The sequence below is a fragment of the Clytia hemisphaerica genome, unplaced genomic scaffold (genome assembly GCF_902728285.1).
Source record: "Clytia hemisphaerica strain Z4C2 unplaced genomic scaffold, Clytia hemisphaerica genome assembly, whole genome shotgun sequence".
Classification (NCBI taxonomy): Eukaryota; Metazoa; Cnidaria; class Hydrozoa; order Leptothecata; family Clytiidae; genus Clytia; species Clytia hemisphaerica.
In genome coordinates, this window is record NW_027104377.1 from 88,920 (window position 1) to 107,671 (window position 18,752).

General features: G+C 36.6%; 1 protein-coding gene across 2 annotated transcripts; it reads left to right on the forward strand.

Annotated features, from left to right (window-relative positions):
* Positions 1-3,729: 3,729 nt before the first annotated feature.
* On the forward strand, positions 3,730-13,031 carry LOC136818863 (potassium voltage-gated channel subfamily H member 6-like). Of its 2 annotated transcripts, XM_067075089.1 has the most exons (11): positions 3,730-3,991; positions 4,469-4,702; positions 5,159-5,272; positions 5,674-5,798; positions 8,135-8,527; positions 8,797-9,010; positions 9,311-9,487; positions 10,054-10,253; positions 10,778-11,027; positions 11,373-11,578; positions 11,770-13,031. In XM_067075089.1, the coding sequence occupies exons 1-11, from the start codon at positions 3,916-3,918 to the stop codon at positions 12,937-12,939; spliced, it is 3,159 nt and encodes a 1,052-aa protein (XP_066931190.1). In that variant the 5' UTR covers positions 3,730-3,915; the 3' UTR covers positions 12,940-13,031. The 2 variants fall into 2 exon arrangements, with proteins under 2 accessions (XP_066931190.1, XP_066931191.1); XM_067075090.1 differs by lacking the exons at positions 3,730-3,991; positions 4,469-4,702; positions 5,159-5,272; positions 5,674-5,798 and adding an exon at positions 7,493-7,929 and having other exon boundaries at positions 11,770-13,013.
* Positions 13,032-18,752: the final 5,721 nt, after the last annotated feature.

An 18,752-nucleotide genomic window follows, 5' to 3' on the forward strand; every position in this document is an offset into this window, starting at 1 on the left:
CACACTTTCGATTTTGCAAGCAATGTTTTGTTCTCGATAAGTTTGTTTTGATTGACAGATCGAATAGAGCATGGTTTAAACTTTATTCAGCCTTTGATTTGAAATTTCCCAGCTTTGGCCCATCCTGTTTTTTCTTTTCTTTTGTTTGAAATGTTTTCGCGAATGTATTTAACGATCGTATTTATTTCTCGATTTATTTAATGACATTCGAATTCTTTTCAAAACAAAACAAGTTTCTTTTATAGAAAAGAACATTTCAAATGTAAATCAAAACATAAAAATTAAAAAGTTTGTCGAACAATAAGGGCGATAAAAAGCAAGAGAAGAAATTAGTCCATCTTTTTCTTCATATAAAAACATTCAAGTGGTTGATACTGTTAAAAACTGTGTACGTCATTTTACATGTTTAATTTCGAAAAGTTATGACAAGGGTTTAAAAAAAGCAATTTAGAATTGACTTATTTATCTTTTTAAATCTGATAAAAACAAAGTTGCACTATTCTTTGTGGCTTGTGGCTTTCCCGCCTTTTCCTAAAGAATTGTCATTTCTACATTTCACTCCTCTTTACCATGACATTTTCTCAAATTGTCGAAAACTGGATGAAGTATTTAATGCGAGCGAAGCGAGAAAAAGATCTTCGGGGGAGGGTTAGAGTCAAACTTTGAAGATATCTTTTTATTAATTTGATCATTTTTTAAGCCAGCTTCAACATCCAAAGGACTTTTAGTGCGTTCAGCTACAGCTTAACCGGCGTGCGACGCCGGGTACCGCTAGTATATATATAATTCTTGATTAAAGTGACTTTGGAACCATTGTATTTTATAATATGATCAAAATTTTTATTAAAAATTGCCAATTCCAATGATAAAATGACAAAAGAAAGTGTCATTATTTTTCTAGCTCTATAAGCTATCTCTACGAATTTTTTGAGCATAAGATGACTGTCAACTTATATCCTATTATACAATAAGCATCACTTGCAGTATGATCAATATTTTTGGGGAATTTGTTTGACAATCATTGTATTTAAAGATTTTGTCAATATTTTTACAAGAACGTGTAATGTTGTCAGCATTATGACAATGACATAATAGTACTAAGTATTTTGGCTTTGCTAGCCAGCACCTTACCATTTTCATGATCTTAAAGTCAATAATAATATGTTTAGTATTGGCTAATTTGAAATTTGTACATTGGGCTACATTAGTTTAAATTAGAAAATTTTCGGTCGCCGTAAAGTTTTACGAACTCCCCAACTCGAAACTAGCAACTTCTCAACTCCCCAACTCACCAACTAGAACATTACCTAGACTCAAATACATACAATGACTTTCATTCCCGCTGCCAGTTTCACTTAGCAGTGCGTTAACGAATGTTGTCTGGCGCTTTCCTCTTTTTGAACTCCGGGACACACACAGTACAAGCTTTAAAGCTTCTTCTTCATACAAAGCAAAAAAGTCAGAAAATATCAATTATTTCAGCAGTGATATCAGAGCGATAAAATGAATACAAAAAACTTCATGATGACCAGCACAGTAAAGTTACATTTCCATATCTTTACCTAGACAGCTCATTAAGGGCGTCCAGTTCAGGGCTTTTTGTTGTTGTCCAATCAGGATCCTGGACGTAAGAGCATGGCCCCCGTCACCGGGGGGCCAGGGGGGGCATGCCCCCCCCCCAATATTTTGCAAAGTATTTTTTTTTTACTTTAAAAAATCTTATATATACCGTTTAGAGGGGTGAAATAAGGGTAAAAAGTAGAAAATTTTCTTCGTCGCCCAAAAGGTGAGCGACATATTTTTTTGGCCCCCTCAATTCGATTTGCACGCCGGGGGCCATGAAGAGCTCAGCTCAGCGCAGCTCAGCTCAGGTATTTCCAATTTCTATTTTCTTTCCTGATTGACTGCAAATATTTTGTTTTGCCTGGTTTAAATGATCATTTTTAGATATTTCCACCTCCGCCCTGCAAAAATTAAAAGTCTCTCGGTTTTAAGAGTTTCAAAATGTATGATTATTTACGTATAAACCTTCTGTTACGACGAGGTTAATTGTTATTCACCACCCTAAATTTCAACAGCATTTTTGAATTTTACACGGAATTGTATTGTTTGAAAGAAGGGTTTTTCTTGATGACTTGATTATTTTCATCACCTCGCATCACCTTCAAAAACATGATAAAGCTTGTTAACGATTGATTACCCTAATCATATTGAATGGAACTACAGTTGACGCTCTCTAATTCGATCTTCAAGGGGAATTGAATTTTCATCGAATAAGGGAGCTTATCGAATATGGGAGCGTCGTTTATGAGAGTTTCTTGTTGACGGGGACTTTAAGTTTCATCGAATAAGGGAGCCTATCGAATAGTAGAACGTCGAATTAGAGAGCGTCAACTGTATAATCAATCATTAACGAGTTTTTTGAAGGTAATAAAAATGATTGAAAAAACTTCTTCTAAAGATTTTGATGGGAATTTAATGGAAAAGTCTTGCAAGGAAGAAAATAAATGAAAAATAATTTTTCATCTTCATTATTATTCTCGATAAGCATGCATAAACTTATTGGAACGTCTGTTTGGAAAAATTTTCAAAAATAAAGATTCCTTTAGATGCAGTATGTAGTAACGTACTTTTAAGAAGAATTTTTTCTTGTATTTTTCTTGATAAGAAGTAAATAGAAAAATCTTCATGGATATTTTATAAAGAATAAAAAATTAAGTTATTGATGATTTGAAGGAACGATAAAGTAATAGAATGCTGTACAAACGGTCGAGGGTGTTGGAATAGGGATAAACCTCCCTTTGAAAGAAAAAGAGAGGAAAAACGAAATCATCAAAAAGTTTTTCTGGCAGTGTGAAAATCACTTTCTTGGTTTAAATAAAATAAAACGAGGCCAATTAAGGGCGTGAACATGTCATTTTAGCTTTTAGCAAAACCATAAAAATATTCTAAGTAAACAAGATGGAAATTTCATATTTTTTGTTACGTAACAATTACATAAATTTTATCAGTAGCGGAAATAGATCGAAACCCTCGGGACCATTATTTAATGGATTTGTTTGATAGCGGTTTGACAAGGAAAACATTGCGATTGGAAAAAAAGATAAGTATTTTCTAAAGGAATAATTTGATATATAACATAAGCGAACAAGGAAACAAGAAGGCCTTGTCACGTGACAAAACAAGGTTTGATCAGTTGTCCAGCAAAAGATAACGGCATGTTTCGTAAAAAAATTTCTTCTTTTATCTTTTAAACAAACTATTGGTTGAGTTTTGTTTTACGTTATCACAGTTGTTGGAAGGTTGGAGGTGAATTTGCGATGGTCAGATTATCTGATGAATACCATGCTGTGTTTATCTTAATGAGCTCTCTACTTTCTCTCCTATCATCATAGTCTTACTAATATATATAATCCATGAAAAGAAAATTTCTTTTCTTCGTAAATTGATATTAGTTGCTGGTTAGGTAATGAATTTTTATTTGGATTCTTGGATATTTTTTTAGTTTTTAAAATAACGTTTAGTTTAGATAATCTATTCCAAATAACATTGATTTTGATTTTGAGAAGTTCAACAGGAGGGTCAACCTTGCTTGTATCACAAACGCAACAATTCTATTATTAATTGGAAATAAAGTTAACTAGACTCTTCAATCAAGCAAATTTATAGTGCAGCCTTTCTAGGCCACATAACCTTCTTTACTTAACCCTATTGTATACGTTTATATTGAAGAGGCCATCTGCTGCTTCTGATGACAAAAAACAAACGCGTTAAAAAGATCAATAAAATGTTATGTATTTTGCTTGCTTGAGGTTGGCTTTTCCTTTTGTGGGTGGCAAGTAAAAAAATAGTTTGAAAAAGAAACTGGTTCCTTCACTTGATTGGATTTGAGAAGACAGTCTTTCGACATCTGAAATGGTTTTCAAAGAGAAGGGGATTCCTGTTGGAAACACCTTCTTGGAAAGTCTGACTGAAAAATTCGATCGCAGTGGTAAGCAAAGTCTATTTACGTTTTTTAGTTTTTTTTAAGAACTTTATACGATTTTTCACGACTGCACGCACTACGATAAAGTTCACTGATCGCAATTTAAAAACTTTCGTCAAAAGCAACATGGAAGGGGCTGGGTCTCAACGGCACACAGCGTCAAAACAACGTCCATTTGACATTCATAACGTCCAAATAACGTTATTTGAACGTTAAAACAACGTTGTGTGCCAGCTGGGAAAGATACAGGCTCTTGATGTGCTTCCAACTCTTCTTTTTGAAAAAGTCGAAATGCAACCGAATTTTTTTCTTAAAGCACGCTCTACCTTATTATGACGTAAGCTTTTTTCAAGCAAAAATGATGAAGCTAAAAGAAGCGATATGGAGACCGGCCTTTAGGGTTAATTGATATGTTAACTCCTACTTTAGTTTAGTATAAGTTACTGAATAAGCAATTTTTAATGTATTCTTTTTTGGTTTCAGTGAGCAACTTTGTGTTGGGGAATGCAGAATCGTTACGCGACTATCCAATAGTGTATTGTAGTGATGGATTCTGCGAACTGACCGGTTACAACCGATATGAAGTGATGGGAAACTCATGTCATTGTGATTTTTTGTACAGTTTGCAGACTGACTACTCAACGGTGGACAGAATCAAAGATGCGTTGAGACAAGAAAAAGAATTAACTGCAGAGATCGATCTCGCTAAGAAAGATGGTATGAAACAACATTCTTTCAAGTATCATCAACTCAATCTAAGAAAATGTTGCGAGCCTCGTAACTTTTAAAGGGTACAATCAGCCATTCCTTATGACCCCGTATCGTTTCGTGGCGAATTTAACGTTATCTTTCAATGAAGAAGAATTTATTTCAGGTTTTTACAGTCCTGTCCTAGCTGGAAAAATACGGATCAAAAGTTAGTTTTACCCGTTGATAAAAACAGTTACGCCAATAATAATTATAGCTTCCTCTGCGAGATAGAAAAGTAAAGATCTTCAAAAACATCCCCCTTTCTTTTCAGTAAGTGAAATTCTCTACATCCCAAGTTGATAATCTGTTATACCTAACGTGTTGCTATTTGTGACGTCAATCAGTCAAAATACACGTGATCGATTGAAAGCGAAAAGCGGTGCGGTAACTTCTCACGTGCCTTTTAATTTTTTTGTTTTTCAGGGAGTCATTTCCGGTGTGTTTTGGACACGGTACCTATACGGAACGAAAGTGGAGATGTTGTATTATTTTTGGTGTCACACAAAGAAGTTCAACACAAACCCCATCAGCCAATCAGTGAGTACCCCTTTTTTATCTAAAGTTTTGAAGCCTTTGGATTTTCTTAACTTTTTGAGCTTCAATCCTTAAAATGTTCTTAACATGTTCTTATTTTCACCATTTTGTGAATATTTTTGTTCATTTCCTTAAGAAAATAGGTTTTTAGGGTCCACAAAATCTTAAAATGTTTTTAACTTGTTCTTGATATTTTGATCATCGAAGTTTTATGTTCTTATATAGTTTGTTCTTATAAAAAACATGTATTTTCACCACGCCTGACACGCCTGACAGGATATCAAAGAGTATTTTAACCAGCCCCCTCGCTTGCAATCAGAGAGGGTTTCCACCATATGTCAATCTTCTCATACCACTTTATCACCTTTTACTCCGTAATGTATTTATGACCTTTTCTTTTTCAGAGAGTGAAGTTAGCCTAAAGCCAACACCACCAAGCGGGGTTACAAAGACAAGGAAATTTAGCCGGGATGTTTTATTCCATTTACAGAAGAGATATCAAGGCAACTCACAATCGCCAACAAGCCAGGTATTTAAAATATTCCCTTTGTAATTTTAAAAACATTTAATAAGGCGGTGTTAAATTAAATAACATGGGAAAATCAAGGTGTATTAAATTGGCGTTGAATGAAAAGGACATTAAAATCCATTTTCACTTCGAAGAGAAATAAAAATATATATTTATCGATATTTGCTTCTTTTTTTCTCCTTCTTTTGATCAAGTTGCTAAATGTTATTTCCCCGAATCTTGTTTTCGATAATTGAGGGGGAGATATATTTCCCATAAAACCCTTGGTCTTTTAAGATTTCTTCATCGCTTCTTCTTGCTTGAAGTTGGCATCCTGATTCAAAATAAAATGAGAAATTGAAGATTTTTTATTTCGTGAGATCTGGTTTCCATGGGTGGGTGCGTGTTAATAACCATCTTTAATTTTGATTCCAATTTCGACTTTGAGTGGATCTTTCAAGTGAGTTTGAGTTCTGGGAAATCGGTAAAGGTTCCTGATATCGGAGTCGTTGATAAGCACACAACGTCAAAACAACGTCCATGTGACATTTATAACGTCCAAATAACGTAATTTGAACGTTAAAACAACGTTGTGTGAAATTTAAAAATTCTATTAAGGAGTTTCATTTTAACGATGCTCGAAAGAAAAGGATAGAGTGACCATATTTGCTATTTTAAGCCCCAGCTTTCCTTCTTCTTAGAGATTCAATGAGATATATATTTTTGATAAACATCTGAATTGATTAAGACATGAAGTTTTCGGTAAGGTATTTGTCAATAAAATTGTAAATGAAGGGTTGGAGAGATGAATTTCATCAAGTTCTGTTTTTACTATATAAAATTATAAAATGAAATATTATACGGGAGTTTTTGAAACCACTCTAACATGTGGTACTGTTAATTTATTTTTTGTGAAATTTTTGCTGTATCATATTCGTTGACTTTGATATCAAGAAATTCAAGCTGCGGGAAGTCGATTGAATTGATTTTGTGCCGAGCAGGAGGTCCGGATAAATATCATTCGAAGTAAAGATATCTCAAGGAAATGAAAGGTCAAGTTTGAATATGCTCAAACCGTTGATGTTTCTGTTTGGATAGACGACAGCGAATCTTGCATTAATTCAGTTCGGTCAAAAATATTTGAGGAAATTCAGAGAGTAAATCACAATGTTAGTAAATGTGATGAAAAATGAATTCTAATATATGGAAGGGGGATTTTCAAATAGAGGGTATATGTAGTTGCATATGAAGCCTCAAAACCAAAAGCAAGATGTCTTTATTTCAAAAGATAAATTTATTATGTATTATGAAAATGCAATAATCGAAAGGGTTTACAAAAATAATGAAATTGAAAAAGATACCTAGGCGAGGAAATTCGCTACTTTAGATTTTAAAGAACCCCCTTTTATATTTGAAGTGAAAACTTTTCGTTATGAAGAACATACTATTACACGGCATACAATGGTGAGGTTTGGGAAGGTTTGAGAATAGTCAAATAAATTGTAGTTTGTACAAAATAAAATTTCCAATTTATTGAAAGAGGTTTTTTTTACTTTAGCAAACCAAAGGATAAAATTGAATTAGTGTTCTTTGTGACGCCATTGAAGGGTTTACTGTAGGAGTTGAATTTTCGATGGTTTTTTTTTGCTGTCTAATCGTCAACAGGTGCCAGGGGATCAAGAAATAAAGTAATTTTGAATGAGAAAAAAATGTTTACATCTTCTTTGACCTATCGAGAGTTTGCTGTCTTATGTAATGGTAATATAACAAACTATATTTTCATATTATCAAGGAATGAATTTGCCAAATATTTAAAATTATGATAAGTTGGTTGGGAAAACATCATAACAAAACTAATAACAATGAACAGCTTGAATCTACTGAAAACGAGACCACGCCCAAACGGAAGGGCGTCAGCGCCTTAACTGAGGGCGTTCACAGAAAAGTATCATGCGTAGATCAAATGGCACAATTGAACAGCTATTACAACGTTAAAGGGATTGGTTCACAAAAAGATTCGGATGTTTTCATGGAAGAAGTGCAACGCAGAAAGTCTGTCGTCAACACGCTTCTTCTTCCGATGTTTGTATCGTCCGGTTTTGCGGCCAATTCCGCTTCCAAAGTTTCTGACCACGTTGTCAGAAGTATCTCGGTAATTTTCTTTCCTGTTCAGTCAAAAGCTAGTAGAAGAAAAATCCGTGGCGCGAACAGAAGCTTCAGGAAACACGTTCGTCTTCGGGAAATATCTACGGATAACTTGACCTTGAGAAAATCCTTGAGAAACAGAATTCCCAAGGGAAAAAAGAACGAATTTGATTATTCCAAGTCAAATTGTTCCTCTCTTTCTCTTCCAATAGGTTGGAAATCCAGAGTCTCAACTCATTCCAGAGTACAAACTTGAAAACACAGTCCTTCCCTCGTTGATGTTACTTCATTTCGGAAGATTACGATTGATTTGGGACTGGATTATTTTGTTATTGGTGGCTTATCTTTCTATCCTTCTCCCGTTCAACGTTGCTTTCAAAGAACATCACAATCTAAAACCTTTCTTCATCGCTGACTTCTGCCTCGAATTCATCTTTATCACCGATATCATACTTAATTTTCGGACAACCTACATCAATGCCAAAACAGGACGCTTGGTAACCAACCCAAAACAGATCGCTTTCAATTATCTGAAACATTGGTTTGTTTTAGACATGATTGCTGTGCTGCCGTTTGATGTCATCTATTTCTGCCACAATGATTGGGTAAAGGTCTTTGTATGGTTTGAATTACTTCATAAGAAAGCATAATTTCTTCCCGAGAAAGAGAATAAGTACCAACTCTCCTACCGCAATTTCACTCAAACACCATAGATAGTAACCCAGCTGGCACACAACGTTGTTTCAACGTTTATTTAACGTTCACAACGTCCATATAACGTTAGATGAACGTCGAGACAACGTCGTGTGCCAGCCGGGAAGCATCACCAGTATCAGAAAACTTTATACGATCACTTTACTTTTTATTCTACTAGGCGTACATTGTAGCAGTTTTAAAACTGACCCGTTTATTACGGTTGTTCCGCATCGGTCGGCGAGTGAGCCGGTCAATCGAGTATACGGGCACGTTGTTAGTGCTAATGATGTTCTCATTCACGTTGTTATCTCATTGGCTGGCCTGTATTTGGTATGTGATTGGTTTTGAAGAATTACATGCCGGTCAAACCACTGGATGGCTTATGAAACTCGGTGAGTCAATCAATAGCCTACGTCACGGCATTAACGTCTATTCCACTTTGCGACTTTTGCAAATGTTTGGAGCCCACGTTTTCGGGTAGCCTATACTAGACGTCACCCGCGCTTTTTTACGCAATTGACGTCTATTCCACTTTGCGGCTTTTGCAAATGTTTGGAGCGCACGTTTTCGGGCTCATTTTTTCGAAATCATCAAAGCGGAACTCATCAAGAAACTGAGTGAAAATGCCGGTTTTTGGTGATGCCATCGCTAGCTCTTTACGCAACCAATGATGAAATTTTTTTTCGTTGCAGGCGACCAAGTACAGAAGCCATACAGGAACCAGACAAGAGGAGGTCCTTCGTACTCTGAAGAATACATTAGCGCTTTATATTTCATCTTCACTTCCCTCACAACTGTTGGGTTCGGAAATATCTCGCCCAATACTGTGGCGGAGAAAGTATTTTCTGTTATAGTGCTGATTCTCGGAGGTGAGTCATTGAGGATGATTCAGACGAGGGCAGTCACTTCATATTAGGGAAGTGTATTTTGAATCTGAAAAGAAAGACACCCGCTGCTAAACAGAAAGGTTGATACTTTAATCGTAGAAATTTTAGCGAGACTAATTTTAGCGCATATTAGCGAGTCAGGAAAATCTTGATTTTTTTTGGATTTATTTTAGCGAATCACGATTTCAAAAAATTTCGCGTGGATTAATTTTAGCGAATACTCGTATTACATTATTGATTGCTTTCGTTTTCTAGCATTTCTTTGCACTAAAACCCTTCCTATTGATAAAAACGTGTCAAGGCAATATAACCAGAAATTTCGCGTGGATAAATTTTAGCGATCTGGCAATTCGGTGTGTTTTAGCGAGATTTATTTTAGCGAAAATAGGGAAAACTCGCTAAAACGCTAAAATTAGTCTCGCTAAAATTTCTACGATTAAAGTATAAGTCAAGCAATAGAAATTCTTTTTTCCTCATCGCGTATTAAGAAGTTCCTTCAAAAGGACCAAATTTTTAAATATTTAATGGCTTATTTCCATCTTTTTCAGCGATTGTCCAGTCCGCCATTTTTGGCAACATGACAGCCATTATACAAAAACTGTACGCATCAAGAGCGCGCTTCCACGCTAAAGCGTCACAAATCAAACAGTTTGTACAGCACCACCAAATTGATGGTGATTTGCAGAAGCGGATTGAGAGCTGGTTCGTTTCTTACTGGTCCGTTAGTAACGGTGTCAATACTGAAGAGGTTGGACTTTTTAAAGGCTCTCTTTATTAGACGGGAAAAATGTAGGGGTGTGTGAAAACTGAAAATAATCAACTGAATATTAAATGAATATGATAAAAAAACAAAATTTAGAGTGGTTCCTTGGTGAGAGTTTTACTGATGTACAAAGCTTTCCATAGACTAGAGATTACTATGTTGTTCTCTGATAATTTTTGAAGACGCTGACATTGAGTCAAGAGAAGAATCGCGTCATCTAGTCGATTAAAAAGTGTACTCTAGACTTAGTAGGCATATAGTAGCTGGAAAGCAGATCAATAAATAAAACGACTATTTATCGAAAATGAACTCTTGTCTTGTATAAAAATGATGATTTTACCCATTCCAAGTACTCAAGTGCTCTGTGTGATTGACATGTCTTTCAAGACATTTCCCCCGCTGTTTTCATTAAGCCGAGCGTGGGCGAGCTCTCTTCAACAAAAGATAGATTTCACGAATTCGTTTGTATAAAACAGCTTGACAAGCATTTTCAAATATTATTTTTATAGATGTTGGAAAGTTTTCCAAGTGAACTACAAGCCGACATTTGTCTACATTTATACCGACGTTTTCTGACGTTGCCGTGTTTCTCGCATGCCAGTCGCGGTTGTTTAAGGTCGATCTCCAGCAAAGTTCGTAAAGCCAACTTTAGCCCTGGTGAATTGATCATCAAGGAGAAAGATGCGATCAACACTTTGTTCTTCATGGAGAGAGGAACTGTGGAAATCGTTCAACGTGAATTCATCGTCGCAATTCTTGGTAAGATATCTTTGGATCGCGTATGTTTATTTAGCTCAGTAGTAGTAAGTAAGTTTGCAACTGTAGTCGAGGGCGACCCAAGGACTCCTTGTTCTCTCACCGTTGAACTCCAAATCGCTAATGTTACTTTACCGTCCTCAAAAGTTCAAATACATAAACTCGCTACTGTCCACCCGGAGGTAGGGGAGGAATCCTTCCCTTAATTGCTGAGCACTAACGAGTGAGGCATCACTGCATGAGTACGATTTCTTTGGTATGACCCGTCTGGCGATTGAACGCACAACCTATGAAACTTGTTCATTTTGAAACTTTACTTTAACCCAAAACCCATCCATAATTGTTTAGGTTCAGGAGATGTTTTCGGCGAAGATATTTGCAAAAGCAGCCAATCAAATCATCGTTCGAACGGTGACGTCAAAGCATTGATGCATTGTGAGGTGCTGTTTTTATCACGTGACTCTATGAGGGATGTGGTCAGGTTTTACTCAGACTTTGGCGAAACGTTTTCGAGATTACTTCAACTATCATTTGATCTTTCACATGTCAAAATGGTAAGGTACATTGAAAGATATGAGAGTTAAACTTCAAGTTGTTTTTAATTTTAAGATAAGGCCAACACTCAATAAAAATTTTTATCACTACACATTTTACTCTCGCCATCAGATTTTTTACTTTTTAGACACTCTAATACAAAGTCCCGAAATTGGATATGTCAACATGATTCTTTTGTTTTTACTTTCAGCAAAAACCATCAATAGGCCTGGGTTCGATAGTCGAAGAGGACGAGGGCCAATCAGCAATCAGCATGACGTCATCCAGTGACGAAGAGAGTTATCATGACGTCACCAACAAACCACGTAACACAAAAAAGAAGAACTCGTTACCATTGTGGCAATTGCGTTCAATTCAAAACGAGTTGAACAATTCGCCGTCACCGAGTTTGAAGTTTCGTTTAATGAAGCTGGAAAGTTCCAGCACGTGTAGTGAGAATTCCGAAATCGTGTGCAAGTTGAAAAAATCACCGGAAGCCGAACAAAGTTTTGATGACACGGCCGTTGACACTAAAGATGAAGAGGTGCAAACAGACACCATTTCCATCGACTCAACCTCGGTCATTAAGAACTTTGACATAGTGGAACCTTCACCGGCAACAAAACGGCGCTTAATACGAGCAAACAATGGTTCTGGTTTTCGACGTAGCAGATATGCTGCTTCATACTTTGCAAATCATTGTCCTGAGGAAGATTCACAGGACTCTTCGACGAGGGAAAGAGAGATTCCTCAAATCATCGAAAATATGCATACCCAACAAACGATCGCGCAGCCTAAAGAAAACCGCGTAAAAAGCACACCTCGATTGCGAAAAAGAAACAATAATTCCAAAAACCATTTCCTTCAAAAAGAAGGCATCCCGCAACAAAGTAATTACGTTACCAAGACAACAACATTAAACAACGGATACCCGAGTATTGTTATAGATACCGAGTACGACGGAAATAACAATCCGAACGATTCCAAAAATAGACCCGATGTTTCCCCGATAAGAAACACCAATTTACTTGACAGTTTTAACCATGATCAAGATCAGGGTATTTACTCACTATGCTCCGATTCAAGTGTGTATAACGAAAGACCAGTTGCAATGACTTCATCGGTGCATGATGAACATTTAACGGAATGGCTTGATCACGTGACCCGATTCACGAAGGCCACTTTGAGTAAAGACACGACACTGAACAGTTCTCAAGATTCCGTTATCGATCCTGAACACTTTCATCAAATGAGGGGTGAGCTGGGAACACTGAGGAATGAGATCAGTGAAATTAAATCTGGTATGATGGCACTCACGGAACTTGTCCGAATTTCAGTCGCTGGTAAACCAACGTCCGAGAATTCAGAAACTGGAGTGTAAATATTTAGTGTAAATATAGCTTTTTAAAAATAATTTATTTAAGAAAAAAGAAAAATTCACATTTTAGCATCGACACAAACATCAGTGTATATAAGAAGACGAACGCGAGTATTTGTGGTATTTTGATATTTGACATTTCTCTATTATCCTCCTTCCGGGCCTAGTTGGACCCATTTGGCAAAATACCCCGAACTATTGCCCCCATTAAGAAACACCCTCATCGAATTGCATCCCAATTACATTTCAATTTTATTCTCACTGAGAATGAAAACGAAGTTTCAAGAACAACGACTGGATAATTTGAGATATCAACAATTCTTGATATTCGTGACCTAATCTTTTATACGGAAACACCCGAAAAACACCGGGCGTTTGCTACCAGTTTTGAATTTAAGCAATGAAACTGGTTACAAATACCCGGTGTTTTTCGTGGTTTCCGTATAAAATATTATGTCATGAATATCAACAATAAATAACATCCTCAACCCTCAGCTCTAGTTTAGACGGTCGACTTTCTGCCCTGTCTATTCAAATTGTTTGAGTAGGCGAAAAGTGGGCGCAAAGTTGGCAGTTAAAATCTTTGCTTGGAAAAGGTTAAAAAAAGACATTGCATTGACGTCAAAAGAGGGCAATGAATTGACTTTAGACAGCCAACTATTTTCCAACTTTAATTGACAATTAGAATGGGCAGGGCGAAAAGTGGGCCGTCTAAACTAGAGCTAAATAACATTCAGCTCCGTCACGTGATCACTTTTGTCACTGAAACAATTATTTGGCATACTTTTCCAGTGGGTAAGGGACTCTACTTGGACCTATGAGCATGACACGGGTAGTTTAAAGTGTTTTCATATTTAAAAGACACAAGGGCCTCAATTTTACGTTTTACTAAAAAAAACAAATTAAGTACAGTCTGAATATTCAAGGGAGAAATGCGACTTTGGAAACAACTCTAAAGAACATTTTAAGACACCCCTGTGTCACAGACCCGATGGGACCCCCTACCCACTGAAAAATTGGGCTAAATTTCGTTCAGGTGAGTCAAATACCCTAATTTTCAGCCTCACTGGAAAATCGACTTTCTTTTCTTCCCCATTTGAAATGCAATGGAAGAAACCGTACCTACCGGATTTTTTAACCTGGAAACAAATTTCTATCCCAATTGGGATTTCGTTAGAAATTCTCATCCCCACTGTAGGAAAGAAGTTCCACCGGGGCTGTGAGACAGGTGTTATCGAGCTATAAAATCGTAAAAGAAATCAGATTACAAAGGCGATGGTATAGTATTGATTGATATGGTATGGAGGTACTGCAAATATTGACCTTCGCAACGAACCAAAGGTCCTTTGTAACCTTGATCATGAGTGGGTCAAGTAACCCAAAAAACAAATCTTAAATTATGTTGTTGTTTCCCCTGGCCGGTATTTTTGTGAAAACATGAAAAAAGTAAAAGTGGAAAACAGAAAATTTCGAAGGAATCTTTTGATGTGGTCGCAAACTGATAGTTTGTTTTTTTGGAAAGGGAGTACTAGGCCCTTTTTACTAACTTCAGTAGTCTATTGTTGTGGTCGCGAATTTACATTTTATTTTTTGGAAAGTACATGTCACTACACATAAAACATCCGCACCGATGTATCAAACCAACGAATTTTTCTCTTTTTACAAATTATTTTTACTTAAAAACGAAATTATCAAATATCTGTACACTGTTTAAAAAAACAAATCCAAAAGAAATACATATGTTACAAAGAAAAAGTTCTTTCACATTCATCATTGAAAGCACTATTGAAAGGGCATTGCTAGTAACAATTCTTGTTATGCCCAAACGTAGGCGGGTCATCGGGCGGGTTATCAAGCGAGGCATTCCATCATACTTAAAACCTCCAACAAAGCTCCAATAAACTTTCGCTGTTTAATACATGGAGTTGGAATATTCTCCAAGGCGTCCCCATATCATTAAGATTTCAAGTCTTTGAATAGGGTTTTTTTAGCTAGCAACACAGTCTTTCACTTTTGCGCAATGACAAGCCGTGATCACCTGGATTGTCTTTTGTTTGGAAATTCCTTTCTTATCGATAATTGTAACATTTTTCGATTTCTTCCCATTAGGGGTTGGTTGACATGCGATGCAGCGATCGGCATCCACGCCCTCACATCCTCCGCCACAAAAGTCCGCCACAACTCTATTAACACCAAACTCCATGTGGGCTTTGTGTAATTTACATTTCCCTTTGAAATCATTAGAAAATTGGTCAATGGTGGCAATGGTATACTTTTTCCCTCCAATGTTATACATGGGAATATCTTCAGTAGACGGCCGACCAAAGGTTGCTTCCATCACCCAAACCAACATGAAAAACGCGGCGAAGAGATCCATATTTGAAAACAAAACCAACAACCAAAAAAAGCAAAGAGTGACTGTTGTTATTTTATGTTCCCTAAAAAGTTGAAGTAAATACAATGATTTTTTTGTAGATCGCAAATTTGATGAAGTGTTAAGAGTGCTTCAGAACATCCCTCCCTCGAAGAGAGTTTTTTTAAGGGTCTTTCTCACACATTGCATAATTTGGTGCTTTTGGCTTGTCAATGGACTGTCAGTCTTTGACAAATAGTAGAAGAAAGCCTCATTAAGAAACTATTTAGAACTAATCTTTCGAACTCTCTGACATCCCATGTCACCTTCTATTTCAACCAATCAGCTTCATTGGAGAAATTCTAGTATAAATACTCACATAATCGACAATCAATAAACGCTTTCAAAATCATTAGGAAAGCTGAGCAGGTTTTTTCTAAAGTTCGACGGATCTATGGAGTAGCCGAGAAACTTTCCAACAAAGATAGAAAAATTGAAACTATCTAACGTCTGACTCCGTTGTTTCAGGCGATATAAATGAAGCAAAACTCCAAAATAGGGAATGACTTCATTTCTCCCTTCTCTTCTACTATTTGTTTACTTTCTTTTTTCTAACTTTAAGCTGCATTTGACGTAAAGCCACTCACCGCAACATAAACTCAAATTCTTCTCCTCCTTGAGGCTTCAAAGAAAGGAAACCAGCATCGTAAATATTTTACTGAGTGCGGTCACTGATTGGTTAATATTTCACAGCAATGCTTTCTGATTGGCTAATTTCATTCAAGGTGTGAAAAATTTATGTGTTAGTCAAGTCTAGCCAATGAGAGGAAATACAAAATTGAAATGAAAAAATGCCTCCTTTTGACAAATTTCTTATCTTTCATGCAAAGGGTTAAACATCTACAAAGGAACGAGTGAGCTAATTTCTCTGGAAGAAATATTCTCAGCAAATTAAGTAGGACACCACTCAAAAATAGTCGACAGTATGAGTATTGTCATGAAATTTGAGAAACGCAATAAATAGTTTGGAGACTAAACCACCATCCATACAAGAATTCCGATTGGTAGAAAAAGAGGACTCAATCTCCATCAGTCACAAACAAGACATCTCTATCCAAAATTCATTTCACCCTTACTCAGTAGATATAAATCCTTAACGGCTCACTGATAAAAGAAATGGTGATAAACCTCACCTATTCTTACCGAAAGGATCTAAATATTAATATAGTCAACTGTCTCTAATTCGAAATTGTTATATTCGAATCTTTCTATAATTCTAATCTTTCTCTAAATCGGTGAAAATTCTTGGTCCTTTGGAGACCAAACTTATATTCAATAATTATAATCAATAGTAACAATTATTTCTATAATTCGAACTAACTTTCGTCCTCCACCCACAGAGCCTTCGTAAAATACAGTTGACGCTCTCTAATTCGACGTTCGTTCTATATTCGATACGCTCCAATTTACGATAATGTTAGAAGTCACCTTCAACGTGAAACCCTCTTAACTTTTTCATACGCTTCTTTATTCGATGAAAATCGAATTCCCGCCCTTAAAACTCGAATCAGAGAACGTCGGCTGTACTGACCCGTTCGAACTTGATTTAGCAAAAACCAACTGAAAAAAAACTAACAAAATGACATGGACAAGACCAAGATGTGCAAAAAAGCTCTCTTTATGTCTATAAGCGGAAAAGAAAAACTTGAGAGAGGAGCATAGAAAATATTTCATAGATCCCTCGAAAATCCTTTACAAATAAAAAGCTGCTGACGTCAACAGCAGATTAAGGGATGAAGAATCACTTGGAACTCCAACGAACAGACGTCATCGAAAAAATAGTTGTTGCTGCTTGAAACCAAAGACTTTGCAACGTGTCTCGCTCATGCACTCGCTCACTCCACACCACAAGCTTCTACTTTTAAACAACCTTCAATTTGTTCTATAGTGTTGAACTCGTCTTCAAGAAAGTGAGAGAAACGGGTGGGCTTTTTATGACAACATAAACACAAATTTTTGTTTACTTTCAAATGTCATCCAGTCATTGTGTCAAAAAAATTGGACATATTGATGAAACAAGATGTTTCAAAAGAACCATATTTTAACAGGTGGCTTTGCAAGACTCCAATGCCAAAGATATCGTCTTTGGACCAAGGAAGAATGAGGCGAGACAACGGGGGGAGGGAGTCATGTGTGTTGGGACCAGAAGAAGAAGGCCTAAAGCAGGTCCAATTACCATCTCTGTTTGTTTTGCTGTTGAAAGTGGCCGTCTATTTTGTTTTGTTATTTTTTGATGGAGTGAGTGGTGAGAAAAAGAGGAGTGAATAAAGAATCGCAAAAATAAATCTATTTCCGGTTTGACTAACAGATTATAAAGGACCTGAACTCAACCTATCGATAATCTCCATTTTCAAAGTAATACCAATATGTTAAAAGTGCCCCATAGAACACGAAATAGCCCGGTACCAGACTACCTTACCGGGGAAAAAATGTCGGAGTTTTATTTAGTCGGGGTTTTTTTTCGTCGGGGAAAAATTTCATTTTCGTCACTTTCCCCCGACCAAAATTACTATTTAGTCACTTTCATCCAACTAAATTGTCCAAATGAAATGGTTTCCTTCACTAGCTCGAAAAAAGATCTTGTAATTCGACGTTTAAAGCACTAATTTCGGTTAATAAAGGTGTGAAAAATTTAGATTTTAATTTTGGTTGGGGTTTAAAAAATTGGGTAAAAGTTTTTGGTCGGGGATAAAAAAATCGGGTAAAAAATTCGTTACCCGCTCAAAATTTTCGTCACTTTTCCCGACATTTTTTCCCCGATAAGGTATTTCTTATTAAAAAGATAATGCAGAATTCGGCGGCTATGTTCAGTCGCAAAACAAAGTCGACAAGTTTTCCGAGAATTCGTGATTCAGGATTGATAAGCCTCTTTGTTAAGGTTATCCCCTCGTTCACGCGCAACGGGCAATAGTAAGCAAAATATTGATTTATCTGATATTCCGATGGCGGATTGGCGGCCGCCCACACTAAAGCCCTAAAGGAGCGGGCCAATTTCCCATCGGAGAGGAATGATAGTCGGCCTTTGATGTGCCGCATCCCCAGTCGGGTTCAACAGCCCTTAGGCATAAACCTATAAATATTTCGGTTGGACCCACCAATCCCCGAAATCGAGGGCTGGGTTACCAGACATCCCGCTGCAAATTTCTTAACGCGGTCTCGCAAAATTCCGTAATGTAAACCTTCCAGATATTGAAAATCTTCCCGACCTTCAGAGCTTTAGCGTGTGGGATGAAAATTTGACCATCTGGGTGCCAGATAAAATATTGATCATTTCAAAAGCCTTGATTTTGCTGGTATCATTGTGAGATAGGGTCGTAAGAATATAAAAAGGGCCTCACCTTTCAAGTTGAGGAACAGACGCTGATTGGACAAAAAGCTGTTGATTTATCTACGTCATTTTTGG

Excerpts from the sequence above, each read along its gene's own strand:
- LOC136818863 (XM_067075089.1), top strand. The coding sequence starts at position 3,916 with ATGGTTTTCAAAGAGAAGGGGATTCCTGTTGGAAACACCTTCTTGGAA. Across the intron at positions 5,273-5,673 it reads CAAACCCCATCAGCCAATCA|AGAGTGAAGTTAGCCTAAAG; the intron begins GTGAGTACCCCT and ends TTTCTTTTTCAG. Across the intron at positions 10,254-10,777 it reads ACGGTGTCAATACTGAAGAG|ATGTTGGAAAGTTTTCCAAG; the intron begins GTTGGACTTTTT and ends TTATTTTTATAG.